Source organism: Peromyscus eremicus, chromosome 1 (genome assembly GCF_949786415.1).
Source record: "Peromyscus eremicus chromosome 1, PerEre_H2_v1, whole genome shotgun sequence".
In the NCBI taxonomy this organism is placed as follows: Eukaryota; Metazoa; Chordata; class Mammalia; order Rodentia; family Cricetidae; genus Peromyscus; species Peromyscus eremicus.
In genome coordinates, this window is record NC_081416.1 from 191687390 (window position 1) to 191712091 (window position 24702).

Genomic DNA, 24702 nt, shown 5'->3' on the forward strand with positions numbered 1-24702 from the left:
ACCATAGCCCCATATTCACACAAGGCAAGTGTCTGGTTCTTCTATTTATCTCTTCTCTTGAAACCAAATCTCCAAATGCACATACATGGTTAGAAAATCAAAATTAAGGGACTATTCTATTACCAATAATCTCAATTCTTTGGTTCTATTTTTATTCTTTAAACCTTTCTTAAGGTATGAATTTTATATCAAAGTTTATAAGATATATATTTTTTAAACTTTTGTTATGATGTTAATGGTCATATAGAGTACTAATTCTAAAAAAAGGCTTCATTTAGCTGCGTATACTTGTTTTTGTGTTGGAGTCTATCAGTTTTCTGCAGAGAATCATGACCAGGCCTAACAGCAAGTTTGAAGTCTCCAGAAAGATGATGGAGCCCCACAATGACGATTCCACATGGACAATAATAATACCACTAAGTTGACAAACATCACCCAAAGTGATCAGGACAATTTTAAGATGGCTAGCTGAGATGATCTAGCTTCATAGACTGTAGCGATAATGCCTGCGCTGCTACCACCACCCGTTCACCATGTCTGAGCCAGGGGCTGTGGATCCAAAAACAGAGACAAAAGACAGCAGGTCATTTGCCTCAGCAGAATGCCAAATGCCGAATGCCGTTTATTGAAAGAGGGAGGAAACCTTAAATACAGGCTTACAGCACAATGGGAGAACCCCAGAGGGCAGAATTTCGCTACTGATGTTTACAATCTTGCGTCTAAGCTGTTAATGCCCAATATGCAGGATACACAAACAAGGAACTTCCCTTAAGCATTCAGGAGGGTGGAAACCCACAGGGATTTAGCATAGGGAGGACATCTGGTCAGGGTCGGCAAGCAGGCAACAGCTTGCTCAAAATGGGAAGGCCAGGGCCTTACAATAGACTATTAGAGCAAGGACTTGAGATAAGCCCTGCACTTTCACATTCTGTCGAGACTGAACAACAAATGATACAGCTACCTCTCCCAGGACTTGATTATAACCCAAAAAATTTTCTTTTGAGGATCCCCTAAAGATGCCTTCACTCACACACAGCAGGAAGCAATTTTAAGAACACAACACCCATATTACCAAGAGGTGGGGCAGTTAGTTTTTGGTCTTTCAATGGGTTTTGGGTTTGGGATAATTGTCATTGTTTAGGATGGTTGGTTACAAGTTGTTATTGTTAATGGCCAGGAAAGAGGCTAAACAAAGGAGATTAGATTTAAGGTTCCTGTTAGAAAAAGAAAAAAGAGGATATAAATGCTGTGGATATCGCTCTGTATAAGTAAAATGCTGATTAGCCGGTAGCCAGGCAGGACGTATAGGTGAGACAAGCAGAGAATTCTGGGAACAGGAAGGCTGAGGCAGAGAGAGACGCTGCCAGCCGCAGCCATGACAAGCGAGATGTAAGGTACCAGTAAGCCATAAGCCACGTGGCAAGGTATAGATTTATAGAAATGGGTTAATTTAAGATAGAAGAACTAGATAACAAGAAGCCTGCCATGGCCATATAGTTTGTAAATAATACAAGTCTCTGTGTGTTTACTTGGTTGAGTCAGAGCGGCTCCAGGACTGGCGGGTGAGAGAGATTTGTCCTGACCGTGGGCCAGGTAGGACCAGAAAAACTCTAGCTATATATAGATAAGAGGAGAATTATTGAATCTACTCTGAAAAAATATAGAAATGACAGAATAAAGGGTAAATTATTGAATCTACTCTGAAAAGAAAACATATATCTATGATATAGATAAAAAGGTAGATTATTGAATCTACTTTTAAAAGACAACTACCAGTTTTAAATATTTTACATTGGACTGGATATTTGTATATTGTATACAAACTATGTATATTGATACAAATTTGAGATTGATTTTGTTAAAAAATACTGTACATATATTTCTAATATTGTTCAATGTATTGTGCCTATACAGTTCATTTAACAATGTAATGCAATTTGCTAGTCCTTGAAAGTTATTATTACCAACTAATTAGGATATAAAGAAATGAAACTAGTCATTACAATCGAACTTGTAGTCATATTAGGCATGTTTTCAAGGTCAAGCAGAAATATATTTTAGAGAGACAGGTCATCTTCAAACCCTTCAGAGATCTGAAGAATGTGGCGTTTAAGATGTTTTAATAACATAGATTTTTTTTTCTTTTTTTTTTTTTTTGTGACTATGAGACATGTCTGCTCCTGGCAGCACCAATCTACTTCAGAGAAGATGATTGGCATTGAAGAAACTCCACATGGAGTTTGCTTTCTTTGTGGCAAAAGTTAGCCACAGGGAAAGAAAATACCCTTGCCTTGTCTGCTGACAAAATGGACAAGCAGAACACAAAAGAAAAGACTGCTGATCCTTGCTAACACAAGGTAGGAAAGCTCTTTAGAAAATTCTGCTTCACAGATGATTCTGTCAGATATGCTAAGCCTGTAGGCCAAAGATGGATGCCCCAACATTGCAGAGAAACTTCAGGTGACTGTCCAGGCAGCCAGCTGTTTCTGTCATTCCTCACATTTGTTGGAAGTTGCTTGTTTGCACTTCCTGTTTAACTAGGAATATTTCCTTCTGGGGATCTCTGTTGCTGGAGAATTTCTCTCCAGCTCCCGCCACCAAGTCCCGCCAGTTCCAGAGCCCACTTATAAAATAAACACACGAACTCTTACATTATATAAACTGCTTGGCCATTAGCTCAGGCCTGTCAATGTCTAGCTCTTACTCTTATATTTAGCCCATTTCTATTAATCTTTACTTTGCCACATGGCTTGTGGCTTACCGGTACTTTACATCTTCCTTGTCCTCATGGCGGCTGGCAGTGTCTCCCTCCCTCCGCCTTCCACTTCCCAGAATTCTTTTCCTTGTCCCGCCTATACTTCCTGCCTAGCCAATGGCCAATCAGTGATTTATTTACTGACCAATCAGCAACACACTTGACATACAGACCATCCCACAGCACTTCCCCTTTTCTTTTCTTAAAAAGGAAGGTTTTAACTTTAACATAGTAAAATTACATATAACAAAACAATTATCAAGCAAGAATTACAGTTACAATATTAAAGAAGAGATCCTATCTATCTTATATTTGTGAGTTTAAGGTTTTATATCTAACTTATCTTTTATTATAATTAAGGAAAATTGTAAGTATCTAGTCTTTAACCATATCAAAGACCTCAGAAGGATATACTACTACCTGAGAAATGGAGAAGGATATAAGCAACTTTTAGGAGTCTTGTAGGGTAGACAGAGACAGCTGAGCCTGGACAGTCATGCAAAGTTTTCTTGTAAAGTTGGGGCATCTGTCTTCAGCCCACAGGCCTAGAGTCTCTTATTTACTTTTTTCTGTGTCTTGTAGAATGTCTGGCAGTTTTCTCTGCAAAGCAGGAACCTGAAGGACCATTTTGTCAAGCAAAGTTCAGTGGTCACCTTTCTATGGGTCCTGCATGTCCAGTTGATCAAGCAGTCCAGGCAAGAACAGTTTCTTGCCCAAATGGCTATTTTTGTCAAGGTGAAGATAAACTCCATATGGAGTGTCTTCGATGCCCATCCTCCTCTCTGAAGTAAATCGGTGCTGTCAGGAGCAGACATGTCTCACTGTCCAAAAAGTCTAAACTTTTAAAACATTTTAAATGCCATATTCTGTAGGTCTTTGAAGTGTTTGAAGACTACCTATCTATCTGAAATATAACTATGTATACCTAGAAGACTTAACTAACATGGCTACAAATATTATCATAGATGACTAACTATTAATCTATTTTTTAATTATCCATTACAATTTTAAATGAGTTACATAAACATAATACCTTAAACAAGAATAGAAATATATATACAGTATAACAAAATTAAGTTTAAACTTGTATCAATAAACTAAAATCTATAGCGATGTAAAACATTTTAAACAAGTTGTTACTCTTTAAAAGTAGGTTCATTAATCTACCCTTTCATCCTATCATATCTAAACTATCCCCTTTTTTTCTTTAGAAAGAGATTGTATTTATAATCAACCTGCTTTAAATAAAAATATTGTTTTTTATCTGTCCCACACCAGAGGGCTCTTCTGATTTGGGACACAAGAATCTCTTAACCATTTTTTTTTTTTTTGAGCAATATGTCTGGGTTTAGAGGGGGAGTGAGCCAATTCCATCTCTAAAGCCAGCTTGGTATATTTGGGAATTTGGGCGTAGCTTCTCTTACTACTTCCTGCTGGAGGGGGGCGCTGTATCTTATGGGGACACGAAGAAAATTTTAGGATCATGGAGTAGTCCATGAGGCTGTATCGTCTGAGCCAGTTGCCTTGGAACCATTCTGGATGTTGAGTCATCTGGGCCATGGTGTCATTGGAGACCTTTCAGGGGGTCTTGGCTGGTCAAACCTGATGTATCTTAATCTGGAACAAATCCATAGCCTCTGGCTTTCTGTGGAAACAAAAGAGACTCTTTTCCAAAGCAACATATCCTTACATCCAAACTTTGAAGTCAAGGTACCTTTAAAATACACATTTTGGCATAATTCAACAGATTTTGTAATCAAATGTTTTTTTCAGTTACAAATATCAAAGAGAACATAATCCAAATTCTCTGTGTGGTAGCCATCTTTACGTGGCTTATTTTTTATATTAGCTTGAGCCTATTGCTTTAAACTGCAGCCTTCTAAGCCTGAAACAGTGCTGGCGCTGTGGCTGCTGGCTCCGCCCACTTCAGCTTCCCAACATGGCGGCGGTCCGCTTTCCGCCAGCTCTGGGAGCCATAACTCTCAGAAATAGTGGGTCTACACTTTTACCAAAGTAGCGTGTAGCCCAGAAACCTCTTTTTTTGTTTTGTACTAGCAAAGGCTAAATTCACCACACAGTTTAATGTGTTACTTGCAGAGGCCTCATTTCTACCATACTGTAGGTCGAGAGCGCACGCTAGGAACCCGCCAGTAGCTCAAACCGGCAGCTGCCGCTTATTTGAGAGAGACAATTAGGAAGCTGTTTTTAGCTCCGTTTTAGAATCTTTTTTCTAAGTTTTTAGGTGGAAACTCTTGCCACCACGTTGGACGCCATTTGTTGCTGGAGAATTTCTCTCCAGCTCCCGCCACCAAGTCCCGCCAGTTCCAGAGCCCACTTATAAAATAAACACACGAACTCTTACATTATATAAACTGCTTGGCCATTAGCTCAGGCCTGTCAATGTCTAGCTCTTACTCTTATATTTAGCCCATTTCTATTAATCTTTACTTTGCCACATGGCTTGTGGCTTACCGGTACTTTACATCTTCCTTGTCCTCATGGCGGCTGGCAGTGTCTCCCTCCCTCCGCCTTCCACTTCCCAGAATTCTTTTCCTTGTCCCGCCTATACTTCCTGCCTAGCCAATGGCCAATCAGTGATTTATTTACTGACCAATCAGCAACACACTTGACATACAGACCATCCCACAGCAGATCTCTGAGGGAGTTGCAGATTAGATAATTATAGTTTTCCTTCTTAACAAATTCAGAAAAGAAAGCACTAAGAGGTGTAAATTGTGTAAGTCGGAAAGACATCAAAGGATAGTTCTGGTAATGCAAATTAGGATAGAAGATAAATTAGATACAATCCTTTAGATTCACAAAAATCAGACAGATGATGAAATGTTTTCTCTGAATTTGTCAAATGCAAGTGGACTAGACATTGTTGATGTATTTATTGCTCATATATATTGTATATAGTTATTGTACTTATTGTATAGAGTTTTTCTTATATTAGTTATAACATTTTATTTTTTATTTTAGACAAAATGGGGAAATATGGTGATATTTTGTATGTGCACCCTAATAAATCTTATCTGAGGATCAGAGAAAAAAGCCAGCGACTATATTAAACATAGAGGTCAGGCAATGGTAGCACCCGCCTTTAATCTTGTCTCTCACCGGCTGTGAGTTCAAAGACACAATGGGAACAGAGCCAGGTGTGATAGCACACACCTTAAATTCCAACACTAGTTAACCATAAAGGTCTGGAGGTCTATAAAGATAGGAAGTGACAGAGCTGAGCAGGAAGAGGAAGTGATGTAGCTGGGCAGAGAGGAAATGAGATGGCAGAGCAGAAAGGCATATAGGCATGGGTATACAGGAAGTAGGTCTCTTTGGAAGCTGATGAGTCAGTAAGGTGAGGCTGTCTGTGGCTTGTCCCATTCATCTGATCTCTCAATTTTTCACCCCAATATCTGGGTCTGTGGTTTTTATTAATAAGGCCATTTAGCAATTTGTCTTACAATGTTCTGTTTTATCTAAAAGTACTTAAACATGATTCCCAGAACACAAACTCAGCAAAATGATAAGATCATCATCTAGTGGTAAAAGCTGCACAGCACAAGATGAATTCAAGCCTTGCCTGTCAGTAGTGTTTAGTCCAGCAATTTACAGAGACCCCTACTGCCTTTTGAAATCCAGAGTTTCTGAAATGTTTTTCTTGCCCAAAGTTGATATTGCTACTCATGGAAACCCAGCTATTTGGTGTGAATAGTGGGGAACTTTGAGGGCAGGATAAAGTTGGCTTTAATTGTCACTTCATTTGAATCATGAAGAAAGTGATTATCCAGCTTCCCAGGAATGCTCTCCATGGTGATAGTAACTGCATCAACTATTAGAATGTTTTATATCAATGTAGAAGACATAGCTGGAATTTCACTTTCACATTTTACTAGTGCTAATTGCATGGAGCTTCTGATTTTTTTTTTTTTAATCATCGTATTTAACTGAGTGATGCAGATCCTCTTGCCTTGTCTACAAACTCTGATCTTCTGTCTCCTACTGGTGTCTCTCTTCTGGTGGTGAGGTTTTTCATTTATTTACTATTATGCTAATTGTTTTCCACTTCTTATTTCACTTAAGTTTGAGTTTTCTTTTGTGTTACTAACTCCTTATTGAATTCAATTTTCATGGTTTGAATTGTCCTCATTCTTCAAGGACAAGCCATTTGCTTGCGTTTTCTTGTCATTCAATCACTTTGTTCCTGTCCTTTTTGATGTCAGGGTCTTCTTTATGTACTTTGACCTCATTGAAAATACTTCTGTAGTGTGTGTGTGTGTGTGTGTGTGTGTGTGTGTGTGTGTGTGTGCTCTGTTTCTCATATTTTATCTACTTTGTCTCCTTAAGGGGACACAGCTTTGGAAATGGTGATTTGGAGCAGCAATGTTTCATCTTAGTGTTTGGGGTATGGAAGCTAGCATTAGGATTTCGGGTGATTGTTGGTTTTTTCTATCTGAGTTTATAGGCCAGGACACTGGAATCCCAAAATGAAGCCTTAGACTGAATAATCTCTACCCGAAGTGGTCAAAACTCAGGATATGGGGGTGCAGCGTCCTCCTAGATCCAAGTCTGGTCCAGGCTGGCAGCAAGCATGTGGGGAGGCTGTGCAGAGCGGGTCCAGGGCAGCCTGACAGCTGGAGCTGTGAGGAAAGCAGCCTGAGATTCAGTGGGACCCTATGGGACCAGGCCACTCACCGGAAACAGGAGGTTGATGGCCATTGGTGAAGTGCGTGAGTGGGAGGGGTTAGAAGATTGACGTAACGGAAGCCAGGAAGGACCTTTTCTGAGGCCGGGTGAGTTGGGCTGAGGAGCAAAAGCCGGAAGTGTTAAGTGCCCGTTCCTTGTCGTTGCACCGGGTCCTGCACGGTGGGGAACCGGGTGGTGCAGACCTGGGAGCGGAGGACCCGGCGGGGTGTCGTGGGGACCCGAAACCTCCCCGGAGCCGCAGTCTCCGCGCGGGGCGGCCTGGGAAAGTCACCAGTCAGCAGCGCAGTGGCGGGAACCGCAGCCCGGCGGCCCTGGAACCTCCCAGGTCAGAGGAGCTGCGGGGCTGGGACACGGGAGGGGAGGGACCGGGGTGCGAGCAGTTTCTCTGCTGTTTATAAGGAAGTGGGCTCCGAAATTCTGCTGTGGGTGTCTTCCCTTGTCGGTAAATTTTAGATCATATGAGAACTGGACTAATCCTAATTCTTTTTCATTGATTTTCTGGTTGCCAAAATATTCTTTTCTCTCTTCCTCTCTTTCCTCTCTCTCTCTCTCTCTCTCTCTCTCTCTCTCTCTCTCTCTCTCTCTCTCTCTCTCTCTCTCTCTCTCTCTCTCTCTCATTCATTCTTTAGTTCTTTGGTTCTGTGGTTCTTTGGTTCTTGCTTTGCTCTCTCTGGCCACGAACTTACCTTGTAAACCAGGCTGGATTGGATTCCACCCACCTCTGTTTCCCAAGCTCTAGGATTAAAGGTGTGCGCCAACAGGATGGTTCAAACTGTTGTGTTTTATTTTATTTGTGGTGTATTAACAGCCAGTGGTGTGACTGTGAACTTCTCCCTGGAGCCTGCTCAGAGGGCTTTGTACAGAGACTGGATGTTACAGAATTAGAGCCGTCTGGTTTCTGTGCGTGAGAATAGTTTGCCTGCAGTCTCCCTTGCTCCTCCACTGGGTTTCTTGGCAGATTACTCTGCAAATGTATGAGCTTTGTGTGAATGATTCTCACATCTCACAGAGAAAAGTGAAATCCTCAGAGGAACAAAGAAAATCTACATGAAATGTGGCCCTTTGGGAGGTGTAAAGCTTCTATCAATTTTGGTTCATTATTAATTCAGAACCTCACTAGTGTATAATATTCTCATTCCAATTATTTAGTTCTGTTTCTACCCCTGAGATTTGACTGAGGTGTGATCAGAATTTGGATTCAAATGATGCTAACTTAAAATGCTATCTAAATATTTTCAGTACTCTGACACTGCATGACAATTGGGGAATCACTTGTATAATCCTATATTTTGTTTTCTCTTTACTGTGCACAGTACTGTGTTAGAAATCCACGTGCTTTCTGAAGAATCTCTTCCTCATGTGCAGGTCTCACTGATCAGGAAAACCTACTCACCTGTTGAGCAGAAAAAAGTGCCCTAGAAGATGGAGAGTGAGGAGACAGGAGCTAAGGATCCAGGTATGGTGGAGACATTGGTGAAGGAGTGGAAAGGGGCTCAAGTGAATGTGGAAGTGGGACATGAAATCAGTTTTGCCACATTCTGTTTCACTAGAAATAATTCTGGAGACACCCACTGAGAAAAGTCTCTTTAGGATTATCCTATTGTAGGTATGAGAAGACTTTCTAAGAAAGAATTGATATGAGGAGGCAAATAAAATTTTATTTGATTGTGCATGTGAGTGATGCTGTCCTTATTCATTCATATCACTAATCATGTCATCATACCAATATTAATTGGTATTTTATTTCTATGATTTTAATATAAAATGATCAAAATTATGACATCTACATTTGTTTATTTTTTTCAGAATCTGGAAGCTTTTGATATTGTAGCACATTCTCCACCTTTTAGTGTTAATTTTCTATTCCTGAAAATAAAGCTAACAGTTTTGATAAGAATCAGGAAGTATATTTACAGACTGTTAAACTCTGTCTACACTGTCTTTCCATGAATATCTCTTATTGTTTGTTGTCATAATAATTCCAAGTGGCTTCCATTGCTCTAATTGTAACACACTGTGAGATCACCTCTACGTTTGATCCTCTTCGTATTTTCCATCTCTTTGCTGTTCCTTGGTACTTTCAAGATTACTTTCTGTAAAATAAGCCAATAGAATTGTAATGGGAATTGCTTGGAGTCTTAGAGAAGACCAACCTTCTAGGTTGTCTTCTTATGTTTGAAAGGAACATGAGGCAATGTGACAGTTTCCACATGTTTTATGTATTCTTCTGTTTTCTGTCTGTGGTGGCTATCTGCATTCCAGGTTTTGTGACATGCACCCATGTTGATCAAAGAACTTTCTATCTAATGGATCTTTTTTTTTGTTTTTTCGAGACAGGGTTTCTCTGTGTAGCTTTGTGCCTGTCCTGGAACTCACTTGGTAGCCCAGGCTGGCCTCGAACTCACAGAGATCCGCCTGGCTCTGCCTCCCAAGTGCTGGGATTAAAGGCGTGCGCCACCACCGCCCGGCTTCTAATGGATCATTTAATCATTTGCCAACACTCATTATTTTTGTTTTTTTTTTTTTTTTTTTTTTGGTAATTCTCCAACTTTATTTGACACTCTGCAGCTTAGTTCTCATCCACATTGACTGTCTGTAGATTTTTGAATGTGGTAACAGGTACGTAAGTTACCAATGTGTAGAGCTTGTTTGGTGAGTCCTCATCTTCATTACGTTTTCTGGACAAACATACACGGATACGATATGGAACATTCCTTATTCCTTTGGCCCAGACGGCTTTATTGAGCCTAGTATCAATGCCCACATCTGGAGTACCCATCTCCTTCATGGCAAATTTCCGGATTTCTTTGAGTGCCCTAGGGGCACGCCTCTTGAAGCCCACTCCATGGATGCGCTTGTGAATGTTGATGGTGTGTTCTTGGGTCACCACCTCGCTGATGGCAGAATGGCCCTTCTTCACGCCAACCTTCTTTGCGGGAGCCATTCTGCCAGGCCCAAGTTGGAAAGGCTATTTTTGTATTTTTTAAACAGACTTAATTCACTTTATTTCTCTTGTATAAAAACTCTTATGTGGTGGTTACAGCTGGAACCTGGTTCCTCTGAATCTCTAACACTCTGGTGTGGCTTTTCACAAGATGGTGAAGTGAATTCCAGAAAAGGAGACTTGGTGAACATAGTCTCTTTCCAGAGGTTGGGGGTCAGGTAGATGTAGGTCTTAGAGAGGGTGTCAAAGGTGACCTTGGCAAAGTTGTTCAGGGTAGCAGTGCAACACCTGGCTGATGTGTAGCAGTCGTCAATACTGGCCATCATCAGTAGCTTCTTGGGCCCAGGAGCAGAGACAGTTCTTGTGCCTCTGGGGGTAGGGATGAGAAGTACCAACACAGAGCCACAGCTGCCTGTCACTTTTTTATGGAACAGTGTGAGGCTTGCCAATCTTGTTCCCCCAGTAGCCTTGCCATACAGGGACAATGGAAAGCTTGGCCAAGATGATGGCCCCTCAGATGGCAGTGGCTACCTCCATGGAGCATTTAACACCAGGACCAACATGACCATTGTAAGTCCCCAATAATGACAAAAGCCTTGAACCTGGTCCTCTACCTAGCCTGAATGTGCTTCTGCACTGGCATGACCTTTAGAACCTCATCATTTAGGGATGTCCCCAGGAAAAAGTCAATAATCTCAGATTCTTTAATGGGCAGGGAGAACAGGTAAATCTCCTCCAGGGACTTGATCTTCATGTCCTTAACCAGGCAGCCAGGGTTGGTGACAGGTATCCACTCCTTGTCTTCAGCTTTTGCCTTGATTTTCTGTCACTGTTTTACTTATGATCATCAGTCTTCTTTACTGCTGTCCATATTTATCACATTAAAAAAATTTCCTTCTACCTCAGTTGCTTGTATATGAAATAAATCTTTGGTAGAAAATTTATGTTTTAAATTTCAGCTGACCTTTTCTCTTTTGAATGGTGTAGTCTATATCATTTGCTTAAATATTTTTATACATTTACATTTCAAGAAATTACTGAAAGAAATGCATTTATTATTTAGTTACTCCAGAGTGTGGACATTGACTAGAGATTTGGAATCTCTGTATATTAAATTTACATTATCTTATGACCTACAATATAGAACTTTTTAATATGTCCAATAAATTAGGTATTTCAACTGCTGTTGAGCATGGTGTGTTTGATCCATTTGTTTATTTACCAATGATATTATCATTTGCTTCCTTTGTAATTTTGGACAGGTTGTGGGTTTTCATCCATTGTTCTATAAATAGCTAGCTAACAAATGTATCTGCTGTGTAAGCTGTCTCTTCATACTTTTAATTATTACCCTTTCCCTGGATGTTTTTAATTTTACACAGTACTATTTGTGGGTTCCTGCTGTTGTATCAAGTGTTGCCCCTTTGTGTTGCTCTGTAGGATTCACTGTTTCTTATCATACACAGAGGTCTATGATTCATTATATGGTAGGAGAGACTTGAACCCAGGTTCATGTTTTTATATGTGGATAAATACTTTTCCCAATGTCACTGTTTGAAGAGGCTGTCTAATCTGAAACACATGTTTGTGTTATTTTAGTGGCAGGATCATTGCTATTGGGCAAGTTCTGGATCTGCTGCTCTGTTTCATTGGACCATTTGGCTTCTCTGCTCCCACGATGCTGCTGGTTGTGTGGTTCTGCAGTGTCATCAGGAATCACACTGGGAAAGCTCCAGCATTGTAACACTATCCTGGGGCTGCTCTGTACCCAGGGAATTTGTCCATCAGTACAAATTTTAGGTTTCTCTTTACTATTTCTCTGAAGTATGTTGTGAGAAGTTTAAATGTCATGAAGTTTGAACTGATCATAGAAATCACTTTCAGAAATACTGAAAATTTCAATATTATTTCCATCTGTGTAAACATCTTCCCATGTTAGCATCTTCTTCAGTTCTTCAGCAAATCAAGATTTTCAGATAGGGACCTTTCTTCTGTTTAGTAAGTTTTATTCAAGGAATTTTATTTTGTTTTCTTTTTTATTTTTTGTTTTTTGTCTCCCTCTTTACTAATTATTTTTTACTATTCATTTTTATTTAGATTCATATATTTTATGTATACAAGTGTTTTGCTTGCATGTATGACTGTATATCATATGCGTCCTGGAATTGTAGTTATGGACAGATAGGAGCCACTGTGCAGAGTCTGGGAATGGAACCTGCGTCTCTATAAGAACAACAGGCTCTTATAACCATTGAGCCATCTCTCTACCCCCCTGTTAAGTTTAATTATGTGAGTAGCAGTAATAGAAAATATTATAATGTTTTTAATCTAAATGATCCAAAACTTGACTTTCCATATATATTTGTTATTTCTTAATAACTTTTTCTTCCATTGTTGTTGTATGTTTCTGTGTATGCTAAACATAAAAATACAACCTACTCAGTCTTTATGTTTTCAGGGTTGAACATTTGATATTGGATAGCCATATGGTGAGCAATTCTCTGGGAAAGACTATTTCTCCAGCTCTCAGAATTCCTTAGTGTTTCACTAGATTTGAGACTTAATGAGCTTTCTCCCTTCCATGTTAGCATGTCTCTTGGTGTTGTCTTTGTTCACCTCATGTTTAGTCAGCCATGTTTGTATGATTTCATGCATGTAGCTTCTCTGATATTTCTAGGAGACACAATGTCACAGCAAACATCCTGTTCTTCTGGCTTTTAAAATGTTCCCGCTCCCTCTTTCTCAGTGTCCCCTGAGCCTTAGGTGAAGGAGTTGTATTGGTCATGTGTCAGTGGAGACCGAGCCTCACAACTCTGCATTTTGACTGATTGTGCTTTTTGATGTGTTGCATAAGGAACTTTCTTTGGTGAAGGGTGAGGACTACATTTATCTGTGAAAATAAGGAAAATATTTAGAAAGACATTAGAGATTGTGCCGATGTAGTAAAGTAGTAGTTGTAAGTTCTCCTCCAAGATCCTTGACTTCACTAGATGTGGAGAAACTAGCTAGGTACCAGGCATGATTTCCCTCTTGTTGAAAAGATTTTAAGTCCAATTAGAAGCTGTTGGTTACTACCAAGGTATATGAGCCACTCTTGCTTCCTTAGAGTTATCATGCAGTGCAGATCATTGTGGTTCATGGGTGTCATAGCTGAGTAAGACTGTTGGGTTGGCTCCCTCCTTTGGAAGGTTGCATGTTGACTTTTGGTACAATGAAAGTTAGTCCCCAGGGAGGAGGCTTTAAGGTCATATCCATCTTGAATCCTCTGGGTTCTGTGTCTGAAGTGCAAGGCTTCTTCAACAATACTCACCTTCTACCTCTGGGAAGCCACCATAGACAACAGCAATAGCCTATTATGTTTGGGGAGTCTCTTGGACAGCTGTGATAAACAACTTCAAAACAGGCTTCTCATGCCTTGTGTGAGTGGTTTTGTTAGAAAATGTCTTATGGGAGCATCACATTCCCATCAGCCCAGATGGGAAATTCTTATTTACACTATGAATGAATATGCATGCACAGACTTATATGTATTATACGCATTTTTTGGTAGATGGACAATACTATTATGCCTTATGACGTTTTCAAAATCTTACTGTTATTTTACCTTCTTCTGTGTTTATACCTGTCCCATCTCAATAATTAAATCCCTCCCCCTGGTTTTCCATTTCCCCCTTCAGATCACTTGTTCTCTGTTATTTCTGTCTCTGCTACTCCCCTACAACCTACAGTGGTCTGTTTTTACTTTTCTTGTTACTGCAGTTTCTCCAGGTTGTGTATTCACATCTGAAGATTTGGAGCTAGAAACTTCCTATGAGAGAGATCATGCAATGTCTATGTTAGTCTGGATTACTCCATTTAATATGATCTTTACTAGGTTCATCCACTTATCTGCAAAGCTCGTGATTGCAAATTTTCTTTATCCCTGAACAGTATTCTCTAGGTCATATGTACCACATTTCCATTACCCATTTGTCAGTTGAAGGACATTTAGGTTGTCTCTCTCTTATAGCTATTGTGAATAGAGCAGAATGAAAATGGGTGAGCAAGTATCTACGGAGGAGGATGTCAAGTCCTTTGAGTTTATGCCAAGGAGTGGTACAGCTGGCCCATGTGCTAGATTTCTTGAACTTTTTCAGGATTCTCCATTTTGGTTTCCAGAGTGGCTAAATTTTTTGTTTGTTTGTAGAGTTTTTATTCCATATGGTTTTGTTTTTTATGTTGTCGGTTGGATTATATTGGGAGTAATTTTCTCTGTGTTGTCTGAAAATTAGTGATTTGCTGTCTCGCCCATAGATGATTACTTCCCATTTCTCCTGTATTTCTTTATTCACATGGTATTTATTATTTCCAGTATTCTCATGGATAGTTCCTCTGACTCTCCTGTGTATGTTTTGCCTCTAATTTATTATCTGCAGTGCTGCTTTAGTGAAATGAACTGTTTTAATTCCTGACTGTCTTAAAATGCACTTATGTCTCCATCAGTTTTACGATAGAATTTTTCTTTATGCAACAGTACTGTTGACGGTAACTTTCTCTTCAGGCCTTAAATGTCTTTCCATGCTCTCCTGGATTGGGGATCATTTTCTGGATACCTGGTCATGTTCTGTTGCTTGTATCTTTTCATGTGGTTTGACACTGTTCTCTAACAGCTTTCATTACTAATTTTTGCTTTTGCTTTTGACTCCTTAATATGAAAGGTCAGCAAGCCATCTATTCATTGTTCCTGAAAGAGAAACTCAAAGAACAGAAACAGAAAGAAATGGCTGATTCTGCAGTTAATCTGTCCCAGGTCAGTGGTCATGTGTCCCCCCGCCCCTTTTTTTTGGTAGAAATGTTATAATTTGAAACATTGGAAGCCTTTAAATTTCTGCTTCTGATTTTTTTTTTAATTTTATTATGAAAAATATTGCAAACAAACAAGATCACGTGCTGAAATTAATCAGACCCAGACTGCACAACTCAATGTACTTACAAAGTTAGAGTAGTCATTGGGAACAGAAGCTCTGGAGCCTCACATTTGATTTTATAGTTTCAATATCTAATATATTTTTATTTATTTATCTACCATCAAAAACCAAAACTTGTGACATAATTAGAGAAGCACTTAGCTTTATATCCTTTTTCATAGCTGATTTTGATTACATGCATTCAGTCCTATATCAACACTGATATTTAACCATTCTTGTTCTATTTTCTCCATGTTCTACTGTGCCCACATGTATGTTGTGTCCCATGTACACATAATAATGGCTAAACTCTGCATATGAAGAAAAACATGACTTTTTCTTTCTGATATTGTACAACTTCGCTTAATATTACACATTATGAATCCATCCATTTTCCTGCAAATTTTTATTACACTTTTCTCTTCCACTGAATAGTATTCCATTTTATATGTATACCATTTTCATTATCCATTCATCTGTGGATAAACAATTAGGTTGATTGCAATTCTTTGTTATTGTGAATACAGCAGCATTAACCGTGGGATATAACTATCTCTATAGTGGGGTGTGGTGTTCTCTGAGTATATGCCCAGGAGTGAGAGAGCTGGGATTTATGTTAGTTCTGTCTTTAATTTGTTAATGATTTTCAAACTGATTTCATTTGAAATTGTGTTAATTTGCACCACCCTCCCATCCACACCAACAATGAATAAGGCTTCCTTTTGATGTGACCTAGGAGAAACTGTCTTCTCTAAAAGAAAGGAAATCAACCCAAGGGTTACATTATTGTTCTTTACCTAGGTTCAATGTATTTAAAGACAGTGCTCTCTCAGGAAAGATATAGTATCTAAAGTCCTTCAGACTCACTCAGGAAGGGGATAACATATGAAGTTGCTCAAACTGAGTCACAGCTGGGACCATGTCTGTTATTTCAAATTTTTAAACAGTTTTGTGGTATGGCTCAAACTAACTGCTTTTCTTTGGCCCTTGTTATCTGCCTCCTTGCTCTTGCTTGCCCAGCAACAAAATTTATATAAAAGACGGATGTTCTCTGCAGATGGAGTGCATTTCTCTCCAGAGTAGAAGTGTCACTTTCCTAGGCTTAACCATCTAGTGTTCATTCTCTCATTGAGTTTGGGCTTGGTATTCAGTTCATTGACACTTTCTGTCCTCATCCCCTCTAACACTTTTTGTTAGGTTAGTTGATGACAATTGTTCTGCCTGGAGTGAAGCAGTCTTTCAAAATAGTTTTTGTTCTCATTTCTCTGTTGGCAGTTTAGGGTTCCTGGGGTCATTTGTGTTTCTGTCTTTGAAAAGTGTCTATTCAGTTCATTTCCCCATTTGTTGATTGGCAGTTTCATTTTCATGTTATTTAATTTCTCTAATTCTTGGTAAATTCTGTATATGAGCCCCTATCCAAAGTGTCACTGGTACAGATTCTCTCCCATGCTGAGGGATGTCTGTGTGCTCCGCTGACTGTTTCTGTTGGTAAACAGAAACTTTATTTTCATATAGTCCCATTTGTTGATACTTGTGTTAGTTCCTGTGCTGTTGGTGTTCTTTCTAATCTATGGGTTTTTCCCCATCTCAATATCCTGATTTGTATTCCCTGTTTTTTAGGTTTCTGTGTGTCTGGTTTTAAATAAGGCTTTTGATCTATTTTTAATGGATTTTTGTACAATGTGAAAGAGTAAGAATCTAATTTCATTCTCCTGATGGATCCACTTTTGCCAGTACCATTTGTTGAAAAGACCATATTTTTCTAATGTATCTTTTTCTTCCTTTGCCAAATACTAAGTTGGATGGATTAGTGGTTTTCTTCTGGGTTCTCTATCCCATTCTTTTATCCTCCTGTCTATGTTTATTCCCATACCAGACTGTTTTTATGACTACAGCTCTACAATATAATCCTATAATTCCACATCTCCTGTAGCACTTATTCTGCTCTCCCCAGATTTTTTTTTGTGTGGGGGGGCAAATATCCCACATAAACTAATGTCCTATAATTTTGAAAATATTTCCCTGTGACACAAGACTAAAAAAATTATGTTGTTGGCCAATTGATATGGAGGATGGACTTACATATTGTTGAGCCAGGTATCATGTGCCGTGTAGCATCAATTTGTGGGATCTGTTCCATTTCCGTGAATCATGGGTACAAAAATGCATATGGAAACACATGAACGAGTTGGAACAACATCTTAGAAATATGTGGAATTAAAAGAGATATATCTAGTGTCTTAATACTAAAGATTTAAGCACACTATAGAGTGCTAAACATGACAGTTGCATGTGGCTTGATCTTGCCATGAAATTGTTGTTCTTGTGTGTATATTCACATTCTAGTCTACTTGTATTTCGCTTTGGTGTTTAATATCATGACACTAATGATGTGTCCATGTGTCTGTTGATATCTGTTTGTATCTGTTTGAAACCTTGTATCTGTTTGTCTGAGGAGAATTGCTGTTCACATCACTCATATGGTTAGGATACTCAGTGGTAACTGGCTGAACAGGAGAGATCAGTATTTTTTTTTTTTTGTCTCCCCCTACCCCCAACAGGGTCCCATTGCGCAATCTTTTCTGGATGGGATTCATTATGTAGCATTATGTTGAATGCATCATGAGTGTCTTGGGGGCATTGACAGATTGATGTGCATAAGCCATCATATTTGATGCAGAAAGAACATTCCTCATGATTGCTTTGCTCTAGTCAGTTCCTGTGAGAGTCATGGCTCGACTCCTATACCCTGAAGCTGCAGTGTTTGAAAGTAGAGATTTGGGGAATGGGCTCTGACCTGCAGGTTTGCATTTCTGTCCCTGCCTCATGGCTCAGACAGAATATGTCACCACATCTTTGTATTTTCAGAAAAATAAAAGAAGAATCATTGTACTGGCTGGTTTTGTGTATCAACTTGACACAAGCTAGAGTCATCAGAGAGGAAGGAGCCTCAACTGAGGAAGTGCTTCCTTGAGATCCCGCTGTAAGGCATTTTCTCATTTAGTGATCAGTGGGGGAGGGCCCAGCCCATAGTGGCTGTTGATCCTGAGTTCTATAAGAAGGTGGGCTGAGCATGCCAGGGGAAGTAAACCAATAAGCAGCTCCCCTCCCTGGCCTCTGCATCAGCTCCTGCCTCCAGGATCCTGACCTATTTGAGTTCCTGTCCTGACTTCCTTCACTGATGAACAGCACTGCTGAAGTAAGTGTAAGCCAAATAAACCCTTTTTTCACCAGCTTACTTTTTGGTCATGGTATTTCGTCGCAGGAACAGGAACCCTAACTAAGAGAAATTGGTACCAGCATAGTGGAGTATTGCTGTGACAGACCTGACCATGTTTTGGGAAGAATTGTAGAAGAACTTTGGAACTTTTGGCCAGAAGAAACATTGAGTGTTAAGAGCTCTGTGGGATGTTCTTTAGGAGCTTGGAAGATGAGAATGTTAAGAGCAATGCAGAAGATGGAGGCCTGCCTGGCTTGTGAAGTTTCAGAGAGAAGTTTAAAGACTCTATCAGGGTCTTTTGTTATTTTGCATTAAAATCTTGTGGTTCTGGTTAACTGGGGCTGAAGAATCAGCTGTGATTAACAAGATACCATAACTACTAAAGCAAAATTTGCTTTGCTGGGATACTTGGTGCTGGTTGGCTGGAGCTAAGAAATTAGTGGTGATTAAGAACCCAGTATCACTGAGGTGATATCTGCTGGGAAGTGTTTCCTGAGCGCATAGAGAAACTATGTTTCAGAGGCAGCCAAGGTTGTACCTTGTGCTTGCAGCCAGACTTGGTAATGTGTAAGCATCACCCAGGTAGTACTGGTTTTGAAGGCATGAAGGGGTCATGGAGAGCAGCTGAAGCCTGTCACTGTGAGAGGCCAGGAAAGGCCACTGGTGAAGGTGCACTCTCAGTGGCAGTTGAAGGCCCAGGAATAAGGGGGTCATACAAAGAAGTTGAAACTTGGCACCATGAAGAGAGCCTATGAGAGGCTTTTGGTGAAAGTGCAGTATAGTTTCAGCAAGGGACTACAGCATTTTGGAGATGCCAGTGTCATTAGAAGACTACTCAGAACAATAGAACAATGGAGTGGAGCAAGCCAGTACCTAGAAAATCAGCTGTGTGTGCTTCAGAGGGCAGTGCCAGAGAAGTGACAAGTCCTTTGGAGGACTCCCGAAGATTGTGGCTGGATCCCAGATAGTGGACAGCTGGAATTTTGTTCTGCTTTGTTTGTGACTGTGCCCTACTTTTTCCCTCTTGAAATAAAGCATTGTACTGGAGCTCACAGCTGAGAGACTTAGATTTTAAAAGACTTTGGGTTTTTAAAGAGATTGACTCTTTTAAAGGAACTGAAATTTTAATGTGTTTGAATTTGTAAAGACTGGGACATTTAAAGTTATTCAAGACCATGGGGTTAAATAAGAAAGGAAGGGTTGTGACTTACTAGTGATATGTTTGTGTGTTTAGCTGATAAGGGGTCAGTTGTACTGGCTGGTTGTGTGTCAACTTGACACAAGCTAGAGTCATCACGAAGGAGCCTCAGCTGAGGAAATGCATCTTTGAGATACAGGTGCAAGGCATTTTCTCATTTAGTGATCAATGGGGGCGGGCAGCCCATGGTGGGTGATGCCATCCCTTGGCTGTTGATCCTGAGTTCTATAAGAAGGTGGACCGAGCATGCCAGGGGAAGAAAGCCAGTAAGCAGTTCCCCTCAATAGCCTCTGCATCAGCTCCTGTCTCCAGGATCCTTCCCTGTTTGAGTTCCTGTCCTGACTTCCTTCAGTGATGAACAGCAATGCTGAAGTGTAAGCCAAATAAACCATTTCCTCCCCAGCTTGGTTTTTGGTCATGGTGTTTCATCGCAGCAACAGGAACCATAACTAAGACAATCAAACACTACTAATCTAAAATGCTATCAGACAATACAGCATAGGTACTAAAAAGAACACATTGAAAACTACAAAATTCAGACAGAGTTGCGCAAATTTTCTCTTCAGCCATTCTCTGAGTTATATTGTATTTGCAAAGCACTGAAAAATGACTGTAGTTCTCACAGAATTTAATATATTCATTTACTGACAGGAAATTATATCACATCTGAATGCATCCAGTGTACTACACTTATGTGTACATGCTCAGCTGTAACTTAAACATTATTTGATGTGTTTTTGTACTTCTATCAGTTTTTTATAACTCTTTGCAAGTGAAATCTTCAAAACTTCTGAAATTGTTATTTATCTAAGTCAGGTCTTCATATTTTTAAAAAATTTTGGTTTATATCAAATGTGCCTAATGCTGATTTTTCTGTCTGCTTGGTAGTGGCCCTGTATTCTCATAAAATTATTTCCCTATACTACTTGATTTTATATGTTAAGATTAAAATTCACAGTATAAAATGTTGGTATGGTCCTTTTTACTGCGGGGGGGGGGGGGGACCCAAACTCTTTGATTCTCTAATTAATCATAAATTCTGCCTTCCCCATCTACCCCTTTGCTCTTTAATGGTGTGGCTTTGGACCTAGAGTCTAAACATATGAATTGAGCATGTTAAAATATAATCATGTAAGGCCCAAGAACAGACAGGATGATTCACTGTCAGTATTTTAGCATGAACTTCAGGCATAGCATTTAGACCTCACAAAAATTTTCCTTATGAGACATGTCTGCTTTGATCCTGTGCAACATAACACAGCATCTATACAAGAAAGATAACTGTGTCTAGACCTTAAGTGTGTGTTGTTTTGTGTATATTGCTTGTCAGAATGTTATGTCATCCTCTTTTCACAGTTTGAAAACCCATTATGGAATGTGACTATATTAGAAATTGTTTTTGAGTAATTTTCTTCACTCATCTACATCCCTAATTTCCTTAAGTCTTCTTATATCCAGGAAAGCACTCTGTCCAGTAGAAAAACAAACCATACTTTTTGTTTCAGGGTCTGTTGACATTCTGGGATGTAGCTGTGGACTTCTCCCAGGAGGAGTGGGAATGCCTGGACTCTGCGCAGAGGACTTTGTACATTGATGTGATGTTGGAGAATTACAACAACCTGGTCTATCTGGGTGAGAACATTTTGCTTGTAGAATTCCTAACACAGGCTATCTATGTACTGATTTTATAGGTTATGAACTCTCCGTTAGGCTGTCTTGTAAACAATAGCAGACTAGGGAATGCTCAGTAGTAGCTTGGTATGTTTTTTCTATCTATTCTCCAATTTATAGGTATCCTGTACCCTTCATTTAGGGTCTATGATACATTCAGAAACTCATATCTTAAAGCTCCAGGTCTGTCATTGCTCTTGACATTGTTTCAGTTGTGAGAAAAACTCAAGATGTGCAAATTGAAAATTCTCCCTAATTATGCTGAAGATTCTGACAGGAAGTAACAATTGGGAAGTCATTCCTATATTCCTGTACTTTGTGTTCTCTTCATGTACTGAGCTCAGTTCAGTACTGTGCTATTAGACATCTGTATTCTTTCTAAAAATTCTAGCATGTATCATAGGCTTGCTCACAGAACACATGGATTATTGTATTCAAAGTCAGCTATCTGGAACAAATGAGATTGCCCTGGAATGTGGAGAAGAGAGAGTAGCCACAACCAGGGTGAGTTAGTGAATGAGCGGAACAACAGTGATGGCTTCAAGTGAAAGAGAAAGAAAGAGATGAGAATGCTTTTGCGATATTCAATTCCACTTGAAAGGATTCCTGATAATTGAACTTAGTGTAGTGTCCTGGCCCAGGGATGCCCCCTTCCTGCTATCATTGTTTGAAGATGTGACTTATTGCACCTGGATTATGGTGACTTAATACTAGTACAAAATGCAGTTGTATTTGACTATGCTGATAACAGATTGGAATAATTTTACAAAACTCAAGACTAATGTGAGTCCATGAAGTAGGATTATTTTGTAATTGCCTTCCTTGTATGTATGTCAATGGTGGGTAGAAATAAACACTAGTTTCCCATGATAGCCCTGCCCCAAATGGCCTAGAGCAGCAGTGTTTCTCAACCTTGGTAATATTATAACCCTTTAATAGAGTCCCTCATGTTTTGGTGACTCCAATCATAAAATTATTGTTGCAAATTCTTGACTGTAACTTTGCTACTAAGCAATGCCTCAATTCCTAAGGCCATCAGAAATAATGTATTTTTAGATAGTCATAACCCACAGGTTGAAAACTGCTTATTTAGAGCCTCTGGTGTCTGGCAGAATACTTGCTTTGCATCCCTTACTTTTGAAGAATCAAATGTGCTTTTTGGAAAAAAAAAATAAACCCTTTGATGCATTTCAAAAAGCCTTTAATCTTTAAGGTAATTGAGTATTCTGAACTATAATCTTCATTGCTGTTCATTAGTAAGTAAACACTGTGAACCTGGGATTGGATTGAACTCTTCTTCATCAATATTTGAAAAAGAATGTTTAAAAATAAGAGACATATATTCTAAATATAATCAGTCAGTAACCTCTATCCCCAAGCTAATAACTGATTCCTCAATTATCTGCTTCAACTTCCTTGAAGGCTATCACTCTGTTTTTGTAAGAATCCATAAATTTTAGTGAAAGAAATAAGTTGACTACTGGGAGCTCTATTCTAAATAGTTGCTGATTGACTTATCTTAACAGAGAACTTAGGGAGAATAGTCATTTGTCAAATGTTAATCTTGGAACAAGCCCTATTAATCTGAACTGTACTCATTTTCAGAGAACTATTGCATATGTGATACTGTCCATCACTATGTGAATAATGAAAAGAAGTCTTGTCAGTGTACTGAGCTTGGCAAAATGCTTCATGACCACTGCAGATATGCACTTTATAGAACAAGTGAAACTACAGGAAACTCTAATAACTACAGATGCAATAATCACAGGGATGCCTCTATTGACTCATCAAACCCAGACAGACATGAAAGCATGCACAATGGAGAAGAACTTTCCAAATCTAAAGACTGTGAGAAATCTTTAAATTTGTGTTCCAACCTTACTCAAGATCAGAGACTCTACACTGCAAAGAAAGAGCACAGGCAGGGAGAATATGATGACGATTTTGATTCTACATTCAGTCATTTGCAACAAAAATTCTACATTGGAGAGAAACCACACCAATGTGGAAACTGTGGGAAATACTTCAGTACTGCTTCAAGCCTCACTGAACATCAGAGAATTCATACAGGAGAGAAGCCTTACAAATGTAAGGAATGTGACAAATGCTTTACTGTGAAGTCAACTCTTACAAAGCATCAGAGAGTTCATACTGGAGAGAAACCGTACATGTGCAACATTTGTGACAAATCCTTTACTCAGTACTCAAGCCTTAAAACACATCAAAGACTCCATACTGGAGAGAAGCCTTACAAATGCAATGATTGTGACAGTTCTTTTACTCACTATTCATCATTTACAAGACATCAGAAAACTCATTCTCTAGAAGAATTGTACAGATGCAAAGAATGTAGTAAATCCTTTCTTGAATTATCACATCTTAAAAGGCATTACAAAATCCATACTGGTGAGAAGTCTTACAAATGTGAGGTATGTGATAAATCCTTTACTATGTCCTCAAATCTTAGAAATCATCAGAAAATTCATACTAGAGAGAAACTTTACAAATGTAGGCAGTGTGACAAATCCTTTACCCAGGACTCATATCTTAGAATACATCAGAGAATTCATACTGGAGAGAGACCTTATAGATGTATGGAATGTGACAAATCTTTTACTGAGTGTTCAACTCTTAAACAACATCAGAAAATTCATACTGGAGAGAAACCTTACAAATGTATGGAATGTAACAAGTCCTTCACCCGTAACTCACACCTTAGAACACATCAGAAACTTCATACTGGAGAAAGACCTTGCAAATGCAAAGAATGTGACATGTCCTTTATCCAGATTTTGAATCTTAGAAGACATCAGAAAATTCATACTGGTGAAAAAAATGTCATTGCAAATAATATGATGTAGATTTATCTTGAATTCTTGCTTAGAAATCACAACAATAGAAACAAATATAAGAAACTTGTGAATGCCTTAAATCTTAAAAAATTTCACAGGGTTTATATGAAAATAAAATTCTGCAAAAGTGGGAAAAGTTTGTTGTTTTGCTTTTGTATGTGTGTGTGTATGCTTGCACTTTATGTAAGTATTTCTGCGTACTACCTTAATGCCTGGTGCTTGGAGAAGCCAGAAATAGGCATCTGATTCCCCTAAAGGTAGGTTGACAAAAAATTGTGAGCTGGTATGTGTAACTGGAAGCTTTTCTGTGTGCCATCCTGCCCTACAGCAGCTTATAAAATAGTCACTCAGAGGCTTAATATTAATTACAAACTGTTTGGTCTATGGCTCAGGCTTATTGCTAGCT

The 24702-nt window shown here is 39.2% G+C and overlaps 2 protein-coding genes across 4 annotated transcripts; one reads left to right on the forward strand and one right to left on the reverse strand.

Annotated features, from left to right (window-relative positions):
- Positions 1 to 8622: 8622 nt before the first annotated feature.
- On the forward strand, positions 8623 to 24432 carry LOC131894586 (zinc finger protein 54-like). 3 transcript variants are annotated; one of them, XM_059244896.1, is made up of 4 exons: positions 8623 to 8918; positions 15104 to 15195; positions 21276 to 21402; positions 23047 to 24432. In XM_059244896.1, exons 1-4 carry the CDS (start codon positions 8885 to 8887, stop codon positions 24303 to 24305), a joined length of 1512 nt encoding a protein of 503 aa, XP_059100879.1. In that variant the 5' UTR covers positions 8623 to 8884; the 3' UTR covers positions 24306 to 24432. The 3 variants fall into 3 exon arrangements, with proteins under 3 accessions (XP_059100879.1, XP_059100888.1, XP_059100894.1); XM_059244905.1 differs by lacking the exon at positions 15104 to 15195 and having other exon boundaries at positions 8626 to 8918; XM_059244911.1 differs by lacking the exons at positions 8623 to 8918; positions 15104 to 15195 and adding an exon at positions 18229 to 18335.
- On the reverse strand, positions 9992 to 10424 carry LOC131894677 (large ribosomal subunit protein eL31-like). Its single transcript, XM_059244990.1, has one exon. It carries the CDS (start codon positions 10404 to 10406, stop codon positions 10032 to 10034), a length of 375 nt encoding a protein of 124 aa, XP_059100973.1. The 5' UTR covers positions 10407 to 10424; the 3' UTR covers positions 9992 to 10031.
- Positions 24433 to 24702: the final 270 nt, after the last annotated feature.

Excerpts from the sequence above, each read along its gene's own strand:
- LOC131894586 (XM_059244896.1), top strand. The coding sequence starts at position 8,885 with ATGGAGAGTGAGGAGACAGGAGCTAAGGATCCAG. Across the intron at positions 15,196-21,275 it reads CTGCAGTTAATCTGTCCCAG|GGTCTGTTGACATTCTGGGA; the intron begins GTCAGTGGTCAT and ends TTTTTGTTTCAG. Across the intron at positions 21,403-23,046 it reads CAACAACCTGGTCTATCTGG|AGAACTATTGCATATGTGAT; the intron begins GTGAGAACATTT and ends ACTCATTTTCAG.
- LOC131894677 (XM_059244990.1), bottom strand. The coding sequence starts at position 10,406 with ATGGCTCCCGCAAAGAAGGTTGGCGTGAAGAAGGGCCATTCTGCCATC.